This window comes from Clytia hemisphaerica, unplaced genomic scaffold, assembly GCF_902728285.1.
Source record: "Clytia hemisphaerica strain Z4C2 unplaced genomic scaffold, Clytia hemisphaerica genome assembly, whole genome shotgun sequence".
Taxonomy (NCBI): Eukaryota; Metazoa; Cnidaria; class Hydrozoa; order Leptothecata; family Clytiidae; genus Clytia; species Clytia hemisphaerica.
The window spans coordinates 346,401-360,399 of record NW_027103553.1 but is presented as its reverse complement, the minus strand read 5'-3'; the positions used below and the strand labels follow the sequence as shown (position 1 = coordinate 360,399).

General features: G+C 38.3%; 1 protein-coding gene across 2 annotated transcripts in view; it reads right to left on the bottom strand.

The window, feature by feature from the left end:
* Window positions 1-13,999, bottom strand: part of LOC136800359 (uncharacterized) — an 87,034-nt gene that overhangs the window by 57,886 nt on the left and 15,149 nt on the right. For both annotated transcript variants that reach the window (XM_067056993.1, XM_067056995.1), the window contains exon 18: window positions 11,440-11,524. In XM_067056993.1, the coding sequence (XP_066913094.1) occupies window positions 11,440-11,524 (85 nt within the window). The remainder of the gene's footprint in view (window positions 1-11,439; window positions 11,525-13,999) is intronic.

Below are 13,999 nucleotides of genomic sequence, written 5' to 3'. Positions count from 1 at the left end.
TGATGACTTCAAATCGATCTATCCCAAGGGACCATCTTGAGGCATACTAGACATACTACTACTACTGGTTGTGTAAAAAGTATTTCTGAAATGTAAATTTACTCGTATAGTTCCCAATAAAATTATAAAATGGTATTGAGATGATAATCGGTGAAAATAACTACACGTAAAAGCCCAAAATTTAGTTTATCAGCTGAATGGCAAGTTTCGTTTTAAAGTTGCAAGACAGCATCAGTAAAATTAAAGCTTCAAATTAAAGTGACGTCATTAGTTTAATTAACGTCAAATATTTTCTTAAAGAGTGCATGAAAGAAAATCAAACACTGAAATAAAACAAATGTAAAATAATGGATAACGGATTTCACACGGACATAAGGTTGTTCTTCTGAAAGAAAGGGGTGAGTGAATACAAAGGAATAGAATGAAACAAAAGAAAATTGAGGGAAGGTAACAATAAAAAAAGGTAACATACAAAGACAAGTAATTGATAAAAAAAACGTAATAGCAAGAATACAAACGAAAAGAAAAACGAAAATGGATGGTCTATGAAGTCGGTAGCTGACGGAGACTGGTCTATGAAGTCGGTAGCTGACGGAGACTGGTCTATGAAGTCGGTAGCTGACGGAGACTGGTATGTAAAGACAGTAACTGGCGGAACCTTGTCTGTGAAGTCGGTAGCTGACAGAGACTGGTCTACGAGGTCGTTAGCTAACGAAGACTGGTCTACGAGGTCGGTAGCTGGCGAAGACGAAGGATAGGAGGAAACGGAAACAAAGGATAGGAGGAAACGAAAACGAAGGATAAAAGGAAACAGAACCGATGGATATGAGGGAACGAAAACGAAGGATAAGGGAAAGATAACAATAAAGGGAACAAAAACAATGGATAGGATAAAAAGTAAAAGTTGGATGAAAGCAAACGAAAACAAAGGATAGGAGGAAAAGAAAACAAAGGATAGGAGGAAAAGAAAACAAATGATAGGAGGAAACGAAAACGAAGGAAAAAAGGAAGCATAACCGATAGATAGGAAGAAACAAAAACGATGGATAAAAGGGAACAAAACGATGGATAGGAGGGAACAAAAACGATGGATAAAAGGGAACAAAACGATGGATAGGAGGGAACAAAAAGGAAGGATAGGAGGTAACGAAAACGAAAGATAGGAAGAAACGAAAACGATGGATAGGAGGAAACGAAAACGGTGGATAAGAGGGAACAAAAACGATGGATAGGAGGAAACGAAAACGGTGGATAAGAGGGAACGAAACGATAGATTGGAGGAAACGAAAACGATGGATAGGCGGAAACGAAAACGAGAGATAGGAGGAAACGGAAACAAAGGATAGGAGGGAACAAAACGATGGATATAAGGGAACGAAAACGATGGATGAGAGGAAATGGAAACAAAGGATAGGAGGAAACGAAAACGGTGGATAAGAGGAAACGAAAACGATTGATAAGAGGGAACGAAAACGATGGATAAGAGGAAACGAAAACGAAGGATAGGAGGGAACGAAAACGATGGATAAGAGGGAACGAAAACGATGGATAGGAGGAAACGAAAACGATGGATAAAAGGAAACGAAAACGATGGATAGGAGGAAACGATAACGATGGATAGGAGGAAGCGGAAAGGAAGGATAGGAGGAAAAGAAAACGATGGATAGGAGGAAACGAAAACGATGGATAGGAGGAAACGAAAACGATGGATAGGAGGAATCGAAAACGATGGATAAAAGTGAACGAAAACGATGGATAGTAGGAAACGAAAACGATGGATAAAAGGAAACGAAAACGATGGATAGGAGGAAACGAAAACGATGGATAGGAGGAAACGAAAACGGTGGATAAGATGGAACGAAAACGATGGATAGGAGGAAACAAAAACGGTGGATAAGATGGAACGAAAACGATGGATAGGAGGAAACGATAAGAGGGAACGAAAACGATGGATAGGAGGAAACGAAAACGGTGGATAAGATGGAACAAAAACGATGGATAGGAGGAAACGAAAACGGTGGATAGGAGGAAACGAAAACGATGGATAGGAGGAAGCTGAAAGGAAGGATAGGAAAAAACGAAAACGATGGATAGGAGGAAACGAAAATGATGGATATGAGGAAACGAAAACGATGGATAAAAGGGAACGAAAACGATGGATAGGAGGAAACGAAAACGGTGCATAGGAGGAAACGAAAACAATGGATAGGAGGAAGCTGAAAGGAAGGATAGGAAAAAACAAAAACGATGGATAGGAGGAAACGAAAACGATGGATAAAAGGGAACGAAAACGATGGATAGGAGGAAACGAAAACGGTGGATAGGAAAAAACGAAAACGATGGATAGGAGGAAACGAAAACGATGGATAGGAGGAAGCTGATAGGAAGGATAGGAGGAAACGAAAACGATGGATAGGAGGAAAAGAAAACAAAGGATAGGAGGAAACGGAAACAAAGGATAAAAGGAAACAGAACCGATGGATACGAGGGAACAAAAACGAAGGATAAGGGAAAGAAAACGATGGATAGGAGGAAACGGAAACGAAGGATAGGAGGAAACGAAAACGAAAGATAGGAGGGAACGAAAACGATGGATAGGAGGAAACGGAAACGATGGATAGGAGGAAACGGAAACGAAGGATAGGAGGAAATGAAAACGAAGGATAGGAGGAAACGAAAACAAAGGATAAAAGGAAACAGAACCGATGGATATGAGGGAACGAAAACGAAGGATAAGGGAAAGAAAACAATAAAGGGAACGAAAACAATGGATAGGATAAAAAGCAAAAGTTGGATGAAAGGAAACGAAAACAAAGGATAGGAGGAAAAGAAAACAAAGGATAGGAGGAAACGAAAACGAAGAATAAAAGGAAGCATAACCGATAGATAAGAAGAAACAAAAACGATGGATAGGAGGAAACGAAAACGGTGGATAAAAGGGAACGAAAACGATGGATAAAAGGGAACGAAAACGATGGATAAAAGGGAACAGAACGATGGATAGGAGGAAACGAAAACGATGGATAAGAGCGAACGAAAACGATGGATAGGAGGAAACGAAAACGGTGGATAAGATGGAACGAAAACGATGGATAGGAGGAAACGAAAACGGTGGATAGGAGGAAGCTGAAAGGAAGGATAGGAAAAAACGAAAACGATGGATAGGAGGAAACGAAAACGATGGATAAAAGGAACGAAAACGATGGATAGGAGGAAACGAAAACGATGGATAAAAGGGAACGAAAACGATGGATAGGAGGAAACGAAAACGATGGATAAAAGGGAACGAAAACGATGGATAGGAGGAAACGAAAACGATGGATAAAAGGGAACGAAAACGATGGATGGGAGGAAACGAAAACGATGGATAGGAGGAAACGAAAACGATGGATAGGAGGAAGCTGAAAGGAAGGATAGGAAAAAACGAAAACGATGGATAGGAGGAAACGAAAACGATGGATAAAAGGGAACGAAAACGATGGATAGGAGGAAACGAAAACGATGGATAAAAGGGAACGAAAACGATGGATAGGAGGAAACGAAAACGATGGATAAAAGGAACGAAAACGATGGATAGGAGGAAACGAAAACGATGGATAAAAGGGAACGAAAACGATGGATGGGAGGAAACGAAAACGATGGATAGGAGGAAACGAAAACGATGGATAGGAGGAAACGAAAACGGTGGATAAGATGGAACGAAAACGATGGATAGGAGGAAACGAAAACGGTGGATAAGATGGAACGAAAACGATGGATAGGAGGAAACGAAATCGGTGGATAGGAGGAAACGAAAACGATGGATAGGAGGAAACGAAAACGATGGATAGGAGGAAACGAAAACGATGGATAACAAGTGATACTTTTATGGACCTACCTGGTTATGCATTTAACACATATATAATTGATATCTACGTGACAATGAACGTTAAACAATCATTCAGAACACAAATAGTGACGATTTATTAAAATTAGTCGTTTGTTTCTTATAAAAAAAACATTTAGAAACCAAAATTTCATACTCTTGAAATATCTTGAAAAAATCTGCTTGACCCATCTTATACCTACTTTCATGCAAAAAATCAGAAAAAAACAACGATCCAATATTTCACAAAGTCCAAAAAAACCTTTTTTTAGCCGTTTTTTGGCCCAAATTTGCCCATAAACATTTTTTTTCGAAAATCGGGCTCAGTCACATTCGAGGGTTTTTAGTTATGCATCTTTGTGCAAAAATCATAAAGAATGAAAGAGCCAATCTCGAGAAAAGCTAATACCTAGGTAATTGATAATGTGCTTATAAAAAAATATCGAATTTGGCCAGTTTTTCTATAAAAACACGCCAAGCAACCAAAATTTCATGTCTAAACACACATATGCTTCAAAAGTAAGCCCTCGTGAGCAAAAAAACATCTATTTCATAAAAAAATTGAGTAATTTGACTAAGAACATTAATGTATGCATGTAATTCAGAGCATAAAGTTTATTAAATCTTGAAAGAGAAAATATTTTATAAATCTTTTTTCTTATAAGAAAAAACTATATAAGAACATGAGAACAAGTCTTTGTGGACTTTGAAACAATGTTGCAGCCGACGCTAATAACCAAAATTCAATCCAATTTTCAATCCAATTTTAGTACGTTGCGTTTTTGAAAATCAAAATATAAAGTGATTCATTCAACCGTCTCTTATAGAAACTTCTTGTATTTGAGGGATCGGTACTCTCTGTTCAGCCTCGATCTGAGACCGATGTCTGAATATAAACGAGCTTAATCTTCTGTAATATTGTCTCAATAATCGCCGACATTGACGGTTTTTGGCTAGAAATGCCACCGCATTGAAAATACCGTTAATATTGAGGAGTAATAGGGACCCAAACATATGTATACTAGCAAACCATAGTTCATCCAATTTGAGTAGTACCATTTTCTTCAAAATATGAGACGCAACTAATAAGGGGATGTTGGTGAAAAGATAGATAGCGATGTAAATTGAAGCCATTCGAGTGAGTTTCCGTGTGCCCCTAAAGACATTATTGTTCCTTTGAGCCATTCGTAATTTGTAGATAGATATTAAGTAGAAGACTGTGGTTAAAACGTAAATGAAAGAATTGATTGGGTTGTCATAGATAAAGCTTGTCAGGGTATTTTACCGATAATCCAAAACTCCATATTATTGTTATGACTAAGACTATTGTTGATTGAATAACCAATGCTATTTTGAACCTGTTTGCGTTGAATTTTGTGGAATATTCTTGTATCCATAGAACGCGCATCAATCGGTCAAAAGCGATAACAGTGATTAAGGTAAACTGGCTTGAAACCAAAAATATATTCATTATTAATATAACTCCTTTTGCTATACACGGGAGATTCTCACTTTGTCCGATATATAAGGCATGTCCGGTATTTGCGATCACAGAATGAAACAAATCGTAAAAAGACAGGATAAAGATCAGTCTAGTGGATTGGTTTGAGAGTTGACGGGTTTTGGTGACCAACCAAATAACCAAGGTGTTTGAAAGAACACCGATCACACCAAGAAGGATGAAAGGAATGGTCAAAAAGATGCGAACTTTTCTCGGAGCTTCTTCAATATCATCCATAACTTGAACACAATACATTCGCTGTGTGATATTCATTGTCGTCGTTGAATTCGTTTCGGTTACGTTGGAAACCATGACAAAAAGTCAAATAGTTTGGAAAATCGAATGTTTTGGAAATTCAATTATGTTTTGGAGAATCGAATATTCTGGAAATCAAGTGATTTGGAAAACAATGGTTCCGCTATCCACGGTTAAACTCGGCTGGGTTGCTGGCGATCTCTCTAAGATTAGTTTCTTAGTAATAGGTCTTTTACATGCAACTACCTAAAGTTCAAGATCCCATTTCACTTAAGAAACAACTGTCCAAAAAAAAAAACTTGTAAAGCATTGATGTTAGCGAATTCTCTTTGTCTAGTCTGTTCTTTAACATCTGTGTATGCAACCGTAAAAGTAGAAATTGATTATTCTTTTTATGAATATTTTCAATCTTTTTGGTTCACAATATAAAGAGGAGTACACGACTCCAGGAGGTCTAGGCGACAGAGGAAAAAGCTAGATGAGATAAAGCTTTACATGAAAAAATCGTTCTGTTTAGAAGCAATGAAATATAGGACAAAAGCACTTGTCGCGAACAAAAATATGAATTGAGATTTATTAACGCATCAAAAAACTTGCAAACAATAGATCCAATAATGCGAGCTTTTATTTTTGTTTTATATTTTGGATTCTGGAACCTGTTTTGATTGAATTGCCGCTCCATACTGCTTAGACAAGTACTTTTCGAGTTTACAATAGAAAAGAAGATCACCTTGAACACACAAATATAACACACGATGATTTTCCCAAATTAATAGGAAAATTCACGATGAAATGGGAAAAAAACCATTGCTATAGGTCAATGGAGACCATGAAGATAACAGAAGGGCAAGTTAAGGTTCTATCAGATAGTTCAACTATTTTAATTTACCTAGACCACAAACAAATCATTTTCTAAAGCGGCTGTCAAAATAAGTTGAAGATAATTAGAAATCATAGATACTGTATACCAAACAGTGGTCAAAGCATAGTTTTTTGTCTGTGACCGTAGCGCAGTGGTAGAGCATCCGGCTACGATGCGCAAGGTTGTGGGTTCAACCCCCAGCCGGGTCATACCAAAGATTTCCAAAATGGTACTTGATGCCTCTCTGCTTGATGCTCAGCAATTAAGAGAAGGATCAAAGGTAAGTGGAGCAATCAAGGGAGAAAGAGTGGCGCCCTCCCTTACCTTCCGGTAGATAGCTATCTAAAGAGGAGCCTTCGGGTCGCCTCCGACTGCGGTCGCAGACTTACTTACATTTCGTCTGGGTCGGAAAATGGATTTAAGATAGTAAATATTTAGCACATATTCTTTAAACTCTGGTGAACTATGCAAAACTTTGACACGGAAAATCCTTATATCACTTGGACGGAAATTCGTCTGAGAGGAAAGGACTTTTAAAATGGGGATTTACGAGGTACGTACAGTGTAGGAGACAAGAGAGTGTAAATTTTCACCCATACTTCCGAAGGAGCTATTTTCGATCTAAAGTTACGGGTAAGCAATTTCTGCGAAGAGTGAGTAAATTTCTACCCATACTGCAAGAAGATTCTTTGTTCGATCTAAAGTTCCTTTTCTCAACGGTAACCCCCTAGATTCTAATATTCGAAAACTAAAACGCCCCATCCCTGTATTTTATCTCCTTATCATCATAGTAACCCTGTATAACACCTCCCCATCATGGGTACTGTACTGACCTTTATATATCCCTGGGCCAAGCTATATCTGCCATCTTTGATTGTCGAGATAAACTTGGTCCAGGGTATATAAAGGTCAGTGATCGTGGGGAGTGTGAAAAATTTCTGGTATAGCCTCTGGTTGTCAAATAATGTGACAGAACAGACAACAACTTTCTATAGAAATGAAAAAACAACTTCGGTTGTGAAAACTAGTCCAAATACCTTTAGTACTTTTTATCAATAAATGCATTCATCGAGTATATTGTATGGCTTTATACAAAATTCACAGTTGGAAAGGCGAAAAGTTCCCAATTGGCTATTGGACTTAAATTATTTTTGTTGTTCGAGAGTTCTTAAAATACTTCCTATTATTGTAAATTCAATGAAATTTATTGACATCAATTTCGAGATTTGAAGCTTTTCTTAAGGCAAAAACATGAAGTTGATTTTGTGAAAAACAAACAGGCCCTCGATATAGATCGAAGCTGTATTTTCTTTTGGAATAATTTGAATTGATGGGGCTATCAGCTTTGAAATAAGTTTATGGGCATGTAATGTAGAAAGTGTTTATATATCGAGGATTTTCCATGGAACAATAGACCTGTGATAAACTTTTTTCAAAAAAAAATGAGACCTAAAACAAAAATATAAGACCAATATATAGACAAAGCAAAGCCATTTAAGGCAAATACTTGATCATAAGAGTACCTGTTTGGGAAAATTGTCCTAAAATATTCTTACGGTATTTTGATTGTAAACAAGTGATACTTTTATGGACCTACCTGGTTAAGCATTTAACACATATATACTTTGTATCTACTTGAGCGTGACCATTAAACAATCATTCAGAACACAAATAGTGACGATCTATTAAAATTAGTCGTTTGTTTCTTATAAAAAACCGTTTAGAAACCAAAATTTCATGCTCTATAAATATTCTTTCATATTCGAGACTTCGTGAGCAAAAAAAACATCGATCTCATCAAAATATTGAGTAATTTGGCTAAGAACATTGATGTATGCTTATTTAATAGTGATTCTTATAGATAAAGATGCGTTTTTTGAGCTGAAAAATTCGTTTTTTACAAAAATCTGCTTGAGCCATCTTTTACCTATTTTCATTCAAAAAAATTAGAAAAAATTAATGATCCAATTTTTTAAAGTCCAAAAAACCCGTTTTTTAGCCGTTTTTTGGCCCAAATTTGCCCAAAAACATTTTTTTTCGAAAATTGGGCTCCGTCACATTCGAGGGTTTATAGTTACGCATCTTTGTGCAAAAAATAATAAAGAATGAAACAGGCAATCTCGAGAAAAGCTAATGCCTAAGTAATTGATAATGTGCTTATAAAAAAATATCGAATTTGGCCAGTTTTTCTACAAAAACACGCCAAGTAACCAAAGGTTCATGTCTAAACACATATATTCTTTAAAAGTAAGCCCTCGTGAGAAAAAAAAACATCTATCTCATAAAAAGATGTAGTAATTTGACTGAGAACATTGATTTATGCTTATTAATATTGATTCTTATAGTTAAACATGCGTTTTTTAAGCCAACAAAATTTTTTTGCGAAAATCTGCTTGAGCCATCTTTTACCTATGTTGGTACCCTACTTTCATACAAAAAATCAGAAAAAATTAATGATCCAATCTTTCACAAAGTCCAAAAAACCCGCTTTTTAGCCGTTTTTTGGCCCAAATTTGCCTAAAAATTTTTTTTTTCGAAAATCGGGCTCCATCACATTCGAGGGTTTATACTTATGCATCTTTGTGCAAAAAATCAGAAAAAACTAATGAGCCAATCTCGAGAAAAGCTGGTAACGAACGAACGAACGAACGAACGAACGAACGAACGAACGAACGAACGAACGAACGAACGAACGAACGAACGAACGAACGAACGAACGAACGAACGAACGAACGAACGAACGAACGAACGAACGAACAACGAACGAACGAACGAACGAACGAACGAACGAACGAACGAACGAACGAACGAACGAACGAACGAACGAACGAACGAACGAACGAACGAACGAACGAACGAACGAACGAACGAACGAACGAACGAACGAACGAACGAACGAACGAACAAACGAACGAACAACGAACGAACGAACGAACGAACGAACGAACGAACGAACGAACAACGAACGAACGAACGAACGAACGAACGAACGAACGAACGAACGAACGAACGAACGAACGAACGAACGAACGAACGAACAACGAACGAACGAACGACGAACGAACGAACGAACGAACGAACGAACGAACGAACGAACGAACGAACGAACGAACGAACGAACGAACGAACGAACGAACGAACGAACGAACGAAACGAACGAACGAACGAACGAACGAACGAACGAACGAACGACGAACGAACGAACGAACGAACGAACGAACGAACGAACGAACGAACGAACGAACGAACGAACGAACGAACGAACGAACGAACGAACGAAACGAACGAACGAACGAACGAACGAAACGAACGAACGAACGAACGAACGAACGAACGAACGAACGAACGAACGAACGAACATACAACGGTTAATTTATAGGACCTCCACCGGGGTAGGTCCAAAAGGGAACGAAAACGATGGATAGGAGGAAACGAAAACGATGGATAAAAGGGAACGAAAACGATGGATAGGAGGAAACGAAAACGATGGATAAAAGGGAACGAAAACGATGGATAGGAGGAAACGAAAACGGTGGATAGGAGGAAACGAAAACGATGGATAAAAGGGAACGAAAACGATGGATAGGAGGAAACGAAAACGATGGATAGGAGGAAACGAAAACGATGGATAAGAGGGAACGAAAACGATGGATAGGAGGAAACGAAAACGGTGGATAAGATGGAACGAAAACGATGGATAGGAGGAAACGAAAACGGTGGATAGGAGGAAACGAAAACGATGGATAGGAGGAAGCTGAAAGGAAGGACAGGAAAAAACGAAAACGATGGATAGGAGGAAACGAAAACGATGGATAGGAGGAAACGAAAACGATGGATAAAAGGGAACGAAAACGATGGATAGGAGGAAACGAAAACGGTAGATAGGAGGAAACGAAAACGATGGATAAGAGGAAGCTGAAAGGAAGGATAGGAAAAAACGAAAACGATGGATATGAGGAAACGAAAACGATGGATAGGAGGAAACAAAAACGATGGATAAAAGGGAACGAAAACGATGGATAGGAGGAAACGAAAACGGTGGATAGGAAAAAACGAAAACGATTGATAGGAGGAAACGAAAACGATGGATAGGAGGAAACGAAAACGATGGATAAAAGGGAACGAAAACGATGGATAGGAAGAAGCTGAAAGGAAGGATAGGAAAAAACGAAAACGATGGATAGGAGGAAACGAAAACGATGGATAGGAAGAAACGAAAACGATGGATAGGAGGAAGTTGATTGGAAGGATAGGAGGAAACGAGAACGATGGATAAGAGGGAACAAAACGATGGATAGGGGGAAACGAAAACTATGGATCGGAGGAAGCGGAAACGAAGGATAGGAGGAAACGAAAACGGTGGATAGGAGGAAACGAAAACGATGGATAGGAGGAAGCGGAAAGGAAGGATAGGAGGAAAAGAAAACGATGGATAGGAGGAAACGAAAACGATGGATAAGAGGAAACAAAACGATGGATAGGCGGAAACGAAAACGATGGATAGGAGGAAGCGGAAACGAAGGATAGGAGGAAACGAAAACGATGGATAGGAGGAAACGAAAACGATGGATAAGAGGGAACAAAACGATGGATAGGCGGAAACGAAGACGATGGATAGGAGGAAGCGGAAACGGTGGATAAGAGGGAACGAAAACGATGGATAGGAGGAAACGAAAACGATGGATAGGAGGAAGCTGAAAGGAAGGATAGGAGTAAAAAGAATGAAATGATATTAAGACTAAAAAAAAACGAAAATGACAGGATAGAGTAAGTAAAAAAAAAGTGAAAGGGATCGAAAAGAAAAGGATACGAGGAAAGAAAGCAGCTGCTGGAAGATACAATTTTGATTTTTAAAAGGCTTTTTATACGGTACATTTCCGAAAAAAATCCACCTCAGCTTTCTTTATTAAAAAAAGAAAGAAAAAGTATCCACAAAAATCACACGTGTAAACATACCTCAGAGTAATGTGGGATATACCAAAGATTCAATAAACGTTTCCCGTCTAATGAAAGAAATCTTTTTGGACGTTGTTTGAAGCGCCTAAAAATAATTATACCTTGTTGTAAAAAGTTTTCCTATAGTTCAACATTATCTCTGTTGAAGTTTTAAGCATCCAAACAGTGGAATGAAGGTTCCAAACTAAGTTTCGAATGTTGGTGAATGTGAAAACCCTGAGTCTGCTAAATCGCGTGCCACGCGTGCCAGCGTGCCATCGGTTTTTAGGCGTGCCAGCGTGCCATGCGTGCCTTCGTGCCAACTGTCTTGGCGTGCCAACGTGCCAGCGTGCCAACTGTCTCGGCGTGCCAACGTGCTAGCGTGCCAACGTGTCTTGGCGTGCCAGCGTGCCTACGTGCCATCCAAATTCCGGCGTGCCATCCAAGTTTTGGCGTGCCATCCAAATTTTGGCGTGCCATCCAAATTTTGGCGTGCCATCCAAATTTTGGCAAGCCATCCAAATTTTGGCGTGCCATCCAAATTTTGGCGTGCCATCCTTATTCCGGCGTGCCATCCAAGTTTTGGCGTGCCATCCAAGTTTTGGCGTGCCATCCAAATTTTGGCGGGCCATCCAAATTTTGGCGTGCCATCCAAATTTTGGCGTGCCATCCTTATTCCGGCGTGCCATCCAAGTTTTGGCGTGACAACCAAATTTTCAGAGTCTTTATTTTCCATGAAACATTAATTGTTAGGCGATATTTTGAAATATACACTTACTACGGTCTCTTACACGGGTTAAGGTACGGCAAGTGAGCGGAGTAAGAAAAAGAAAAAGTCAAGAAAAATGATGACTTCTGAAAATTACTTTAGCCCTTGGACAACTATTTAACTAAGCTCCTTATTTTTGACTACAGCTCCTGACCACTTGATTTAAAAAGGCAAAAACGGTAACCGTAAACTTATGAGCTTTTTAGCCATTTTGAAGTTTTAGGTTTTCAAAAAAAAAAAAATTCCAGAAAAAAACTTTTTCAAAAGGTTTCAGAATGAAAAGCTTTTTCAATTTTTTAGAACAGTAGCGTAGACAGGGGTGAAGAAAGATCTGCGTATGAGAGTAGATTTTAACGTCAAAGCAGTTACCTATTCGTGACATAGAAACATCATTACTATGTCGTTTAATCTACTCTCGGATACCTTAAAGCCGGGGCGCTATAATTAATTTTTCGAAAATTTTCCATCCAGGATATTTTTATTCCACCCCCCCCCCTCGTATATTAAGTTTTGACATCTTTTCCAACCCCCGGTAGGTACCTGGAAGTAAGCCAATGTTGCTTCATCCTTGTATACTCTATTGTACAAGACTCCAAACTGCTCAAAACGACTGAAAATGACATAACATCTGGAGGTAGTTTAACGTTGTTTGGAGCATTTAAGATAAACGCTTTTTTATATAAGAATATCTTCTATAAGAATATCAGGATGAAACTCAAAAGTCCAAAACTCTCAATATGATTATAAAATCATGTTTGTAAAATAGTCCAGTCCAAAAAAGTAAGAACATGTTAAGAATAATTCACCCTCAATTTTGGCAATTTCTTAAGAATACTTGACCGTCATCCAAAAGTACACTACACGTTTTTTTATTTATAAGCATAACGCGTATAAGCATAACAAAGCTGGGATTCTGGCTCGAATACAATGGATTTATTGTTTTAGAACAATAGAAGATTAAGCATATTAAGCATATGTCCAGCCTCAGCTTAAATTACCATATGCTCAAGAAAAAAGCATAACGCTAAGTATCTAAACATATATTATATATAAAGCTGAAAATGAGATTTTGCTTTGTCAAGAAAATGACAGGTAGACTGCTGCCTTACGCGTGGAAGAAACACGTGTATCTCCTCCAAAACTTTTAAAGTTATGTAATGCTCTGTTCACATAAAAATGAAATTAATAAAATAATAATAAAAGTACTACAATTTTCATATCTCTAAAACAGCTCTTTTGGAGCATTTAATGTTTTCATTGCATGACAATCTATATCCATTTGCACCGCCAGCATCCTATTGAGCATGAGAAAACATCTTGTTGTAAATTGGTGTATACACCTCACATTTTGTGATAATGCCATTATTTACATAATTTAAGTGTCATTACATAAAATAACCTTGAAAATGCTTTCCCACTAATTTTGAGGGAGTCCATATTGGGGTCCACAATGGGGTCCATATTGGGGGGTCCAAGTTGTGTCATCTTCCAGTGTCGGATACAGGAGGTAGGCTATCTTATTCATGGAGAGTAATTAGTTTCCATATAAGGTAATACGATAATAAAGTGCACTCTCCTCCATTGGTTATAGCCTCCCTCTGTATCCAAGTCTGTCTTCTCCCCCAAGCTTTACCGAAATTTCGGTAAAAATTCGGACGAGCACGCCGAAATTTGAATGGCACGCCAAAATTCGAATGGCACGCCGAAATTCGGATGGCACGCCAAAATTCGGATGGCACGCCGAAATTTGAATGGCACGCCAAAATTTGGATGGCACGCCGAAATTCGGATGGCACGCCAAAATTCGGATGG